The sequence below is a fragment of the Emys orbicularis genome, chromosome 2, assembly GCF_028017835.1.
Source record: "Emys orbicularis isolate rEmyOrb1 chromosome 2, rEmyOrb1.hap1, whole genome shotgun sequence".
Lineage (NCBI taxonomy): Eukaryota > Metazoa > Chordata > Testudines > Emydidae > Emys > Emys orbicularis.
The window spans coordinates 223550428-223563532 of NC_088684.1; the positions used below are offsets into that span (position 1 = coordinate 223550428).

Genomic DNA, 13105 nt, shown 5'->3' on the forward strand with positions numbered 1-13105 from the left:
AACTCAGTAATTGATGGGTCTGTTTATTTACGAGAATATTTTAAAAACTAGTCCAGAACCTCCAGAGCATTGACTGAGCTCTCTCTTTCATCATAAAGTAGTAAACAGGAAGAGGGCAATTAACTCAGGTAGATGTTAATTAGCAATGACTATTATAATCAGATTTGTAATGGAAAAAGCTAGTTTCTACCATAACTGTGGAAAGTGTAATATCTCTTCCTAATGCTGTAGTGCGGTGGCTCTCAACCTTTCCAGGCTTCTGTACCCCTTTCAGGAGTCTGATTTGTCTTGTGTACCCCCAGGTTTCACCTCACTTAAAAACTACTTGCTTACAAAATCAGACATAAAAATAAAAAATGTCACAGCACACTATTACTGAAAAATTGCGTACTGTCTCACTTTTACCATATAATTATAAAATAAACCAATTGGAATATAAATACTGTATTTATATTTCAGTGTATAAGTATATAGAACAGTATGAGCAAGTAATTGTCTCTATGAAATTTTAGTTTATACTCACTTTGCTAGTGTTTTCCCCTGGAAGATCTGTGTTTACCCCCAGGGCCAGTGGTACATGTACCCCTAGATGAGAACCACTGCTTTAGTGTCCTTCAGCCATAGCAGTTTATAGTCTATTGTGAAGTTGGTACACCACCTACAGGCAATGCTTGTGCATAGCACTTTCAAATCTATACAGTGAAACCTCCATTTTACAAACACCAATCTTACAACTGACCAGTTATATATAAAAAAAAAAAAAACAAAAAAAAAAAAACCATTTTTCTCTATGGAAAAATAAAAATCACAAAATGAAAGTAATATTGATGAAGAACAAGTCGGCATCCTTTCACATTTAGATGCCTTCAGTGCATTGCAAATCACTTTGCAGTAGTTTGAAGGACAAGAAAAAGTGATAGATTGCAGCATACTGTGACGGATGCACCCTACCTACTGTAATTTTGAGATGTTAAATTTTATAAACTTTTCCATATATGAACTCGTCAATCCCCAATTAGTTTGTAAAATAGAGGTTCTACTGTATATATGTTAACATTGTATTTTGTCCCACTTACAGTATATGGAAACAGTAGCAAATGGATATCTTGGATATGGAGAAGAGCAGCATAATGTAGACAAATTGGTCAACATGACATGTGAGTGTTGTAACTGACATATGCACTTATAACCTTAATATGGATGAGGAGCAAAGTTTATAAGACAGACTGAGGGATGCTTAAAATATTTGCAAATAGTTTAGCAATTGTGGTGTTGCTAGACACTTTCCAATCATGGTCATGCAAAAGAGAACAGTACTTGAGTAGACGAAAGCACAGCGCAATAGCAGATCTCACTCTTGTACATCTGTAATATTGCTTCTGAAGAAATTGGCACTTCTTTGTACATTAAAATATTGAATAACATAAATTATATCAAGTACCAGAGGGGTAGCCGTGTTAGTCTGGATCTGTAAAAAGCAACAGAGAGTCCTGTGGCACCTTTAAGACTAACAGATGTATTGGAGCATAAGCTTTCGTGGGTGAATGCGCACTTCGTCGGATGTATCCAACGAAGTGGGCATTCACCCACGAAAGCTTATGCTCCAATACATCTGTTAGTCTTAAAGGTGCCACAGGACTCTGTTATAAATTATATCATGTCAAGAACATACCCAATTTCAGAGTGTAAGTCAATGTTTTAGACCTGTTATTTTATTACTCTATTAATAAAATGAAAAATCTTAAATTTGAGACACTCAGTTTATGTGATTTCCTTCATTTCACAGATATTTTTCAAAAACTCTCTGCTGTTAAAGATCAAAGAGAATGGGTTATAGCCAGTGGAGCACATAAAGTAAGTGGTTTAAAGAACTGCTAATTATAACCAATCAACTACCTGTGTGAATGATTTATGCTTCCCATATTTGATCAAGCTGGGATCAAACTCCCTCCATTTTCCAAATGATTGTAACATAAGCTAACATCAGTTCTTTGACTTGTCAGTCTGGGCTAAGATCATCTGAATTGTCTCTTTTTACGTCAGCTGCTGAGATGTTTGTGTTGGCCTTATGCACAAATTGTGGATCATTTCATTGAGTTAATTTAACCCTTTAAACATTTTGGTGAAGCTTGTTCCTATAAAGGCAACATCAAATTTACTTTGTTAAACTATATATTATTAAGGTATAAATAGTCTTGAAATATCTGCTATAAACAAAAGCCTTGATCCTAAAATCAGGTCTCTAAGGGTATGTCTCAGGTTGCAGCACAAACTCTGGGACCCTCCCGTGTCACAGAGCCCAAACATCTACACTGCAATTAAACAGACCCTTAGCCCAAGCCCCACAAGCCTGAGTCAGCTGGCACAGGCAACTTGCGGGTTTTTAATTGCAGTACAGACATACCCCTCCCACAGACGTGTGTGGAACACTTTTGACCTCATTGGGGCTCATCATGATGGCAAGGGTGTTCACCTGGTGCGATCTGTTTGTAGATTTGGGGCCAAAATTAGAAACAGTTGAGATCAGTACTAGTGCAACTAGTGTTTCATGGTATAAGTTTGCTGATGCAAAATGAAGGCAATTTTATTTACATCAGATGGTTCAGGAGAGAAAAAAGCAGACCATGAAGTAGGGCAGGCTTACAACAAGTAAAAATGGAAAACTGGTTTATTTTAGAAAACCACAACTGCATTTATAAAAATATTAAATACATAAATCACTTTAAGATCTGAGTTATTAACAGAATACATGTGAGGCCTTAAAATTACAAACATAATTATTTTAAATATAAGCTAAAAAGCTTTTTACTTGGTCAGACCTAAGTTCAGGGTTTTCAGTGTCTTGCAGCAGCAGATGCCACCCTTAGTACTTGAAGTAGGGCAGATGCTTTACCCTGCTTGAGTTGTTTCAGATACTGTGTTGACTATTGGAGGAGAAACACACTTTCCTGACCTTAAGACTTGGAAAGTATGGAAAAGAGCAAAATGCTTTTCTGATATATTTATTTTAAATCTCCAAGGCTAGTCATGCATTCAATGATGATTTAGTGTCTTTGCTAGATATGTACATTTATTTATTTTAATGGCATTTAAATTTTACTGAACAAATATGCATGTTTAGGGTCCTAATTGAAAAACATATCATGTTTATAGATTTATCTTTTTAAATCTCTAATTTTCCAGACTTTAGTAAATTTGCTAGGAGCCAGAGACAGTAATGTGCTGTTGGGTGCACTCCTTGCTCTTACTAGCTTAGCAGAAAGGTAAGTTCATTTTAATAGCTGTTGTTTGCAATTAATCTTAGCTCTTGCCAAAATATTGAAGCTGACATATACTGGGGGGATAAGTGTTACTGTACAAGCTAAAGTCTCTGTCCTGAAGAGATGTAGACATATGCTTATGTTAGTCTGTCTGGAGTGGCTCACAACCGTGAGTGCCTACCTCAGGGTAGACTGTCAAAAACAGGGCATACACCCAAAATGGGTGGTAAATTCTATAATTAGATTTCACCAAGCCAATGACAAATATGAACTCCTAGATCATTGTAACAAGTCTTACCATGGAGTCACAGACAGTGCCTTTAGACTCTCCAGTCTATCTTGCCACCTAAGCAAGCTGGACTTAGTGATGAATGGTCACTTACACCAAAAAATCACGAAATATTCAGGTTGCTTCCAGTCACTTACCCCAGATCAATTGGTCTAGATTTTACACTAAAGACAACACTTATAGCCAATCCCATAATAAACTATCTAAAGGTTTACTAAGTAGGAAAAAGAAATTAGTTATTTACAGGTTAAAGTAAGCAAACATATACACACAAATGAGTTACAATCTAAATTCTAAGAGTGACAGAGTTGTAGTGATCTGTCAATTCAAAATGTCTTTCAGGACAGACCCAGGGGTAACCCCCCGGAATCTCTGGATTCACTTGAGTATTCCTGGCCCTGTGAGAGTTCAAACAGCAAAGAGATGACAAATTTTCCTATACCTTTGTTTTATTTACTTTATAAGCCTCCAAGTCCATAGGATTAGCTTCCTTGCATGTAGCATTTCCAAGGTCTGATAGGGCCATTTACCAATCCTTTGTATTCCTTGATGGCCCATCTCATTTTGATTGTTCTTCTGGATGGGTGGGAGAAACACTCTTCCCATCTGATTTCATATGTTTAGAGCAAACATTTTCAAAGTCCTAAAGCAAAACTTATATATTTCCTTATAGCACTGAATACAGAAATTACAAATAAGATAAATGCATGCAGCAATTTACAAATATTCTGTAGAGTCTAAACACTAAATAGTCTTATAAGACTAATACCTATTTTGAGCAACACTAACATATAAGTGAACTGGTCTGCTCTGCTATGAGTTTGTCAGTTCTTAGCTAATGCCTACAGCATTGATCAGAGCTGGCACTTGGTTTACCAGCATTACAGTTTAACTTTACACTGAAGCCAGTGGGACTGCTCACAGTTTGAAAAGTACATGTATAAGCCTTTGCAGGATCAGGGCCTTACTCTTTCCAGTTGTTTAAATACACATAGTCTCTGATCCTTCAAGACAGACCCTATACCCATGTTGGACCACTTTGCAAGATTGGGGCCATACAGTCCCATCCCGCAGTCCCTATGCAGGCCTTGGAGTTGATGTTCTCCATTATTATTCTATTGACTTCCAAACTTGGAGAACAACTTTATGCTTTAGAGATTTTACACAGAGAGAGAGAAAAGTGAAAAGAGTAGAAAGTTGATACAATCAGTTGTGAGAAGTCCTCATTGAGACTTCTCCAGAATCTCTCTTCTCTTCTGTCAAAACAGAAGGCATTTGAAACATATTTTGGTTTGTATTCTCTATTAACTCCCCTCCCCCCCCCCCGAGATAATCAGAATAATAATATATAGATATTTTGGTCTTCCATTTAATTTTACACTAGGAGTGAAATACATTTATCTTGCCTGAATATCTTTAACCTGATGTTGAAAGGTTGTTCATTTTCAAATACCATTGCACAAATCACACCTGCAAAGACCAGAATTTTTCACCCCCAAAAGAACACATAAGTTCTCCGGTTTACTTAGGCCATGTCTACATTTACAAGCTTACCGTGGCACAGCTGTACCAATACAACTGTGCTGCTGTAAGAGCATTTGTAGCCCACATTAGGCTGACAGGAAGAGAGCTCTCCTGTTGACGTAATAAAACCAGCTCAACGAGTGGCAGTAGCTATGTTGGCGGGAGAGCTTCTCCCACCGACATAGCGCTGTGCATATGAGTGCTTATGCTGGCAAAACTTATGTCCCTCAGGAGTGTGTTTTTTCGCAACCCTGAGCAACAAAAGTTTTGCCAACATAAGTGCTAGTGTAGACATCACCTAAATGTAAAATCCACTCGCAATTCAGAAGAATGCTTATTCCAAATCCCTACTAGTGAAGATAAGGGCTGAATTTGTAATCTATGCTTTTCTTAAATCCATTATTGTCTTCAGCAGCTTTCCAAAAATGCTGTTACCTTTGTCAGAATAATTAGGCCACTTTCAGTTAACTCTGCTTCTTTTAGTACATTTGTATGTTTTGCTTTTCCTTGTAGTAATTTAAAACTGATTTTCCCTCACTTGTGTACTCTTTAATACTCTTTTAAATTATTTTTAAAGATTCTTAATTTTATCTGAAAAGAACATCCTATATAATGGGTAAGCAGTTATTTCAAATTAGGGCTCTGAGTCAGGAGAGAAGTAAGTCCTTAACTTTAAGTAATGAAGTCAGCGGGACTTAAGCACATATTTAAGTGTTATTCTGAATATGGATACTTTCTTGAATCAGGGCCTAGGTTATTATAATCTTCTAGAGTTAAAGAATTTGGTGATTATGATGCCCTGTAAATTCAGTTATTTACTTGTAAATTGCAGCTTCCATTGAATATTCCTCACATAAACTACTTTTATTTACACTTGCACGGGATAAGCAAAATAGTAATAGAATATAATAAAAATATGAAGACATTATATTGGCATAATAAAAAATTAAACCTCAGCTTTTGATGTTAGTTTTTTCAAAGTTAGTTTTCTAAGCATATTAAATATTTAACCTTTTTTTCTCATTTACCATGTTGATGTTTCACTAAAACAATATGTATTATAAAAAAAAATAAGAGTAAACTTATGCAGTGTCAGTGTGGAACCAACTTATTTTTGTATTTTTAAACCTGCATATACAGTGTGACATCATTACTTGAGCCATAAGGAAATACAGTGAGCCAAAGCAAAGGATGATGAAGTATAAGTGGGCAGAAGTTAAGTAAAAATAACACTTGTTTTTCATATAATTTTATTTTATATAAATATCCAAAAATTTTCCATTTGTAGCCCAGAATGTAGGGAGAAGATCAGTGAGCTCACCATTGTAGAAAACTTGCTGGTGATATTACATGAATATGACTTGCTATCTAAAAGGTAGGACCTTATTTATAGACTAATTATGTTAAATACTTTTCTGTTTTAAATTTTATTTTGATTTACAGACATATTGCATTTATTTAATTAGAGTGGTAAAGTTTCAAAGCTGTGGCATTTAAAATCAGATATTGATGCAGTAAAACGTTCTTTGGTAGTTATCTAGTACATGTTATTGTCTTTCTTCCCATTGATGGGTTACATCCTAGCCTACAATTCAGCATAAATGGACTGTAAAGCTGCCCTAAAGGATAACTGAGAATTCCCTGGGCACTAGACCACTGCCACCTGTGGGAGCTGGAGGCATGGCCAAAGAGCATGCTGGACTGTGGTATTTCACTTGGGGGCCATTATAACATGGCATAAATTTGAGCAGCCCTGAGACTGCTCTAGTTTATATCTGGGACTGGTTCAGATCCCAACAGTCTTGTGGATCAGAGGTGTACAAAGATATTTCCACCTACTTTAAAGTCATCACAGCTCAGTTGGACTTGATGATTAGGGCTGATAAGTCCATATTTGAAAGAAACTGGTGGTAAAGTGATCACTGGCTATTAAGTACAAAACATCAAGAAATCAAAAACACTCTCTCAAACATGATTGCATTCCAGTCACCAAAGAATATCAGACATTTTAAAACAGAGGTTTTATTGCATATTTAACTTATAATTAGGGACAGGGAAACCAAATAACAGGAACAAACTGAATCTTCTGGCATATTTGAAAAAAGTTCTGGTTAACTTAAAAAAAAAGACTACTTCATTATGAAAAAAAAAAAAAAAAAAAGGAGTGACCATGACAGAAAAGATTCTCTGCTGAATATTGCTCTGTGACTACAGTAGTCTTAAGTTTCAAATTCAAGGAAGAAGTAATTGAAGTTGAAAAATTAGCTAAGTTTGAAGGTTCAAAATATGAGTTTTAATTTTTGTCCACTTCAGCGCTTTGTGATTCCAGATGGAAGTAGAAGAGCCAAAACACAGTGAAATATCCTTTTCTTGTGGTCTCTCTAGCCATATTGTGGAGGAAGGAAGTAATAGAAATCTTGTGAGAACTTTTTCTTGTGACATTTCCAGCCAATTCTGTGAACACAAGTGTGGAGAAAGATCCATATTCTACCATAGGTTATTCTACCATAACCTATGAACCTTCTGAAGTTCATCCACCACTTCTTGTAATCCATTAAAAAGAAAGAAGGAATTCAGAAAAACGATAGCAATGGCTGACGAGTTCACCTGGAAAGCATTATCGATGGAACCAGAATCCAGCTTCGCTGAATATTAACACAGTAATGCAAAGGGCTGGTGCTGCCAGCCCTGCAATTGCAGGAACCTGCAAGACATGGGTCTCCACCTATTCAAGGGCTGTGTATACTGTATTAGCTGCAGTGTCACAGAGTCTGGAGTATGAATTGCAAAAGGATTAATGGACACAAATCTGACATCAGGAATCATAACATTCAAAAACCAGTAGGAGAACGCTTTAACCTGTCTGGTCATTCAATGACGAGACCTGCGGGTGGCAATTTTGCAACAAAAAAGCTTCAAAAACAGACTCCAACGAGAAACTGCTGAGCTTGAATTGATATGCAAATTAGATACAATCAATTTAGGCTTAAATAGAGACTGGGAATGGCTGAGCCATTACAAACATTGAATCTATCTCCCCATGTAAGTACTCTCACACTTCTTATCAAATGTCTGTACTGGGCTATCTTGATTATCACTTCAAAAGTTTTTTTTCCTCTTACTTAATTGGCCTCTCAGAGTTGGTAAGACAACTCCCACCTTTTCATGCTCTCTGTATGTGTATATATATCTCCTCAATATATGTTCCATTCTATGCATCCGAAGAAGTGGGCTGTAGCCCACGAAAGCTTATGCTCAAATAAATTTGTTAGTCTCTAAGGTGCCACAAGTACTCCTGTTCTTTTTGCGGATACAGACTAACACGGCTGCTACTCTGAAACCTGTCTTCATGCTGACTAAGTGCCCTATAGCACCATCTCTGATTTCAGAGCCCCATCTGAAGTGAATTTAGAGAGGCTTTCAGACATGTCTGAACAGACACAGATAATACACGTGCAGGAAAGTGATACAAACATATTAGTGTTATGAATTACTGCACACCAAAAATGTGACAGGCTTCATTTAATAAAGTTTAGGGCCTTTTTAATGGGTGAATAAAATATGACACTTTATTGAATGTAACTTAACAGAAAATGTATTCTAGATTACTTGGGCATCTTTGTATATACAGTAGCACTAAGTAACAAGAATGTAATAGGAATTTCAATAATAATTAACTGTCTGGGTGATTTAACACAGGTGACCTATATGGTGTGGTTATAATTTGTTGCTGATCTCTTTCTAGGCTGACTGCAGAGCTGCTACGCCTCCTCTGTGCTGAGTCACAAGTCAAAGAGCAAGTGAAACTGTATGAAGGAGTTCCTATCCTGCTCAGTTTGCTTCATTCAGATCATCTCAAGCTTTTGTGGAGTGTAGTTTGGATTCTGGTACAGATTTGTGAAGATTGTGAGACTAGTGTGGAAATCCGTATTTGGGGCGGTATCAAGCAACTCCTTCATATATTACAGGGGTAGGTCTTCAGTCTTCAAGATCAGTATAATTGTCAATGACTTTGCCTCATATTTTAAGGTCATCACACAACCATTTGACCTCAGGAGGTCATCTAGTCCAACCACCTGCTCAAAGCAGGACCAACACCGACTGAATTATCCCAGCCAGGGCAATGTATAAAAAAATGCTTTCATCCTCTGCTTCTGATGGTATTTGCAGACCTTGCGTACTGCAGAAATTAAAAGAAATCAGGTGGATAATTCAAACATTAATGACTATGAAGTGTATTTTTTTCAAATATACTATGCTTTTCAAAAGTATAACATGGCTTTGCTGTGTTAAATCAGTTAAATAGAGATAAAATATATAGTTAGTGTGCATACAATTTCCATGTTGATTAGGCAGGTAGAAAGGGACATCTATTTCATTATTTGGATTTATGAATTTTTTTATAGTATGTTAAATTTTCAGTCTAGTGATAAGACCATGGGCCTAAATTTTCAACAGTGACTAATGATTTTGGATACCTGAGTTTTTGGATGCCCAACTTAAGCTATTTTCAAGGGGCCTAATTTTCAGAAAATCCTCTAAAAATCAGGCCCCATTAAAATATTTGTAGTTGAGCACCCTAAATCAGTACTTGCTTTAGTAAATGTAGGTTACAGTTCAAACTCTTCCCCACAATGTCTTATTTGAAACTATAAAGGGGGCTAAACTGTTTACCCATTCACTGTGTGGTTTATATCTGATGCTTTTGATGTTAATTTGAAATGCATAAGTGCTTTTTACATTTTTCATTGTGGAATATATGTAGATATAGAGAATAGAGACAGAAATAGGAATCCAGGCAAATTTCAGAAATGACTAACAAAGATATTTATTAAATATTTATTTTACGCTGTGATTTGTTTTTCCAGAGATAGAAATCTAGTTTCTGATCGTTCTTCTGTTGGGAGTTTATCTAGTGCAAATGCAGCAGGGAGACTCCAACAGCTTCGTTTGTCAGAAGATTTAAGTCCTCAAGAAATACAAGAAAATACTTTCTCCCTTCAAGCAGGTATGTATATTGGGCCTGATTTTCCACAGCTTTACATTTTTTATAGTCATTTATACCTGGACAAAGTGGGGCGCAATGTTATCAGATCAGAATGGTATCATTGTACATTCACTCTGCAGAGGAGGAGAATCAGGTCAGCTGTGAGGTTTTTGAGATGTGCAATATCAATGTATTTTTCATCACAAAATGAAGGAAGTAGTATTCAAGAGCTCAACTGGTGTTTCTGTTTTAAACTCCTGCTTTAACTCAAGGAAAATTTAAATTCAATTATTAAAGTTTTGCTTCATATCCAACTTTAGTGTACTCATAAATAGCCTTGAAAGGATTAGATTTTATCAGTAAATGTTGGTAAACACGATTCCACCATACATACACAAACTGACAACACATCAATAATAATCAAAATTTACAGATAACCAAAGTAAGAAAAATGCTGCTTGAGAACTTATTAGAATTTGATTTAAGGATATATATGTTGTATATTTTGATGTCATGTTGACAATTTGTGTTTTAACTGTTATAAAGGTTTAACTTTTAAAATCTCAATGTCTACTGCCATTAAATAATTGTCTGACACATTTGTGACCCTTCCCCCTTGATTTCTTGCAGCTATGAAAATGTAAATAGCTAAAAACTGAAAAAATGCTTAAAACCCATAATTTTACATAACTGTGACAATTTAAATTGATAAAAATTTTAAAAATGCTTAAAATAAACAATAATATCTGTCAAAATTATTAAATACAAATTAAGTTCTGCCAAGCCTACTCATAATGTGCTTATCCTGGGGATAATATATTAGAACTCGTTCAGACTTTCAGTTTCACCTCTCAGGACCCAGTAGCGCTCAGGTGACATTGCTTAGTAGGTCTCAGTATCACGGTCCTCTCAAAGAAATAGCATGCACCTAACATCAGAGTCTGTCTGGGACATATTTCTGGTGTACTTTTTATGACTGCTTCCTTGATATTCCTAGTGTAAGTCAATGGGAGGTAGGCACCTAACTTGCTTAGGTACTTTTGTAAATCCTGTTAAGCACCTATCTGCATCTTTAGGCACCTAAGTACCTTTGTGAATCAGGTCCTGAATATTTATATATGATTTTTCATTCTAGCTTGTTGTGCTGCAATTACTGAACTGGTGCTCAATGACACTAATGCTCACCAAGTAGTACAGGTAGGAAGACTTTATTCAGTTAAGGTAAGGTGTTTAAGTGTATCACTGGTATCACTTTCGTATCTCTTGTTTATTTACTTGTGTCTCCTTGTGCATTTTTACTGGTTGTTTATAACTCTCATAAACTCATAGACATTAAAGCCAGACAGGACCATCATGATCATCTAGTCTGACCTCTTGTACATCACAGGCCCCAGAATCTCACAGTAATAGGCCCATAACCTCTGGCATTGTTTTTCACCCCTAGGGCTCTTCTTCCATCCTGGTCTGATCTCCCAGCCAGTCCTCCAAGCTCTCCTTCACTGGGGCTCTGACGTCCAGTCCCAAACACAGGCAAGGTTTCCCACCCCTACAGCAGCCTCCTAGTCACACTGGGCTTTATTCACTAAGCGTACTGGTCCTGCAGGAGCCTTTTCCTTTTTGGCCCAGAAGTGTCCACCAGCGCAGCTTCCTGGGCTTCCCCTTTTTAATGCAGCCACCTTCTACTCTGTATAGGGAATTGCCTGAGTCTCCTCAGGTGAGGCTCATTCCATTACCAGGGTTGGCTTAGCCCCAGGCTCTCCAGCCCACAGGGCAAGCCACTTTGTTACATTCACCTTTTGCAAATTCTTGATTTTGTCCAGGGGAATCATGGAGGTGGGAATAAAGCATTTCCAGCTGTACATCCTGCTTAGAAGTCATCCTGGCCTGCAGTTGCTGGGGAAGACAGCCAAAGGCATACAGCCACAATGCCCAGCTTATTGCCCTTATGAAAGGAGTACAGTATATGTAGGGTGACCATATTTCCCCAAGAGAAAATGGGACACCCCCAGCCGCTCACCCGAGGCACACCCTCCCCACGTGAGGCTGTTGCCTGGTCACTGGAAACCTGTGGGGGTCCCCTCAGGAGGTTGTTGCCAAGTCCCCCTGTGGAGGGCTGGCATCTCCACTGGCCCCCTCCACACTGCAACCCCTTTTTTGACAAAAATGGGCATTTGTCCTTTTGCTCTTGCCAACTGATCAAGTCAGCAAAGGCAAACGGGACAAATCCCTCCTTTTGGGAAAAAAAAAGTCAGGACAGCCTGGACAGGGCTTAAAAAAGGGACTTTCCCGGCCAAAACGGGACGTATGGTCACCCTAAATATATGGCCCCAGCAAGTGTGTGTTGTTGACTGCAGGATACATACTAGCTTGGACGTGTCCATAACTGGAAGGCTACACCTCCTTGGGAGATAACAATGCCTAGATGTTATAGAGTGCTTTTCATCCATAGATCTCAAAGTGCTGGACAGGGCACACTGATGTGCATGCCACCCACTTAAATACTATGGGTCTGCTTCTGCTGAAGTCAAGTGCAAAACTCTCAGGAGTAGGATAATACCTTATGAAAGGACCCTACTCTGCTGCTAGTGTGTTTACCAGTATTGAACAAGGATGCAAAATGCCTATTTGTAGACATTTGGCTTATTAACTCTTATTAGTCACTATCATATAATTAATTTTTAGGCAGAACTCATTAAGAACTGGCTGGGCAATATGGCCAATATTGCTATATTTTAGTGTATAAGTAGGATTGCTCAGATATGAGTTTCTTTTGGTTAACAACTGTCAACTCATAAATCTATTTCCTTCTTTTTGACATATTCAGGATAGAAAAAAATTGTCTTAGAATTGACTGACAAACACTCTGGCATTTCATCTCAGGACTTGTAAACAAGTGACATCATTTTAATTGACTAGAATTTATGGTTCTAAAAATGGTTTTAATTAGTGGACTCTTGTATGGATCCCATGCACACCCCAAGATGCTAGAACTCAGTAATTAACGCCAAATAAAAAAATCATAGACCTCTATTATATACTAAATTT

At 37.3% G+C, this 13105-nt stretch overlaps 1 protein-coding gene across 3 annotated transcripts in view; it reads left to right on the forward strand.

Annotated features, from left to right (window-relative positions):
• The window catches only part of NEK10 (NIMA related kinase 10), a 141805-nt gene that overhangs the window by 15979 nt on the left and 112721 nt on the right, over nucleotides 1-13105 (forward strand). Inside the window, exons 7-13 of one of the 3 annotated variants that reach the window (XM_065399062.1) lie at nucleotides 1079-1157; nucleotides 1787-1854; nucleotides 3184-3263; nucleotides 6362-6448; nucleotides 8819-9043; nucleotides 9942-10081; nucleotides 11196-11281. In XM_065399062.1, coding sequence (XP_065255134.1) covers nucleotides 1079-1157; nucleotides 1787-1854; nucleotides 3184-3263; nucleotides 6362-6448; nucleotides 8819-9043; nucleotides 9942-10081; nucleotides 11196-11281 — 765 coding nt within the window. The remainder of the gene's footprint in view (nucleotides 1-1078; nucleotides 1158-1786; nucleotides 1855-3183; nucleotides 3264-6361; nucleotides 6449-8818; nucleotides 9044-9941; nucleotides 10082-11195; nucleotides 11282-13105) is intronic. The other 2 variants (XM_065399061.1, XM_065399063.1) reach the window with 2 other exon arrangements.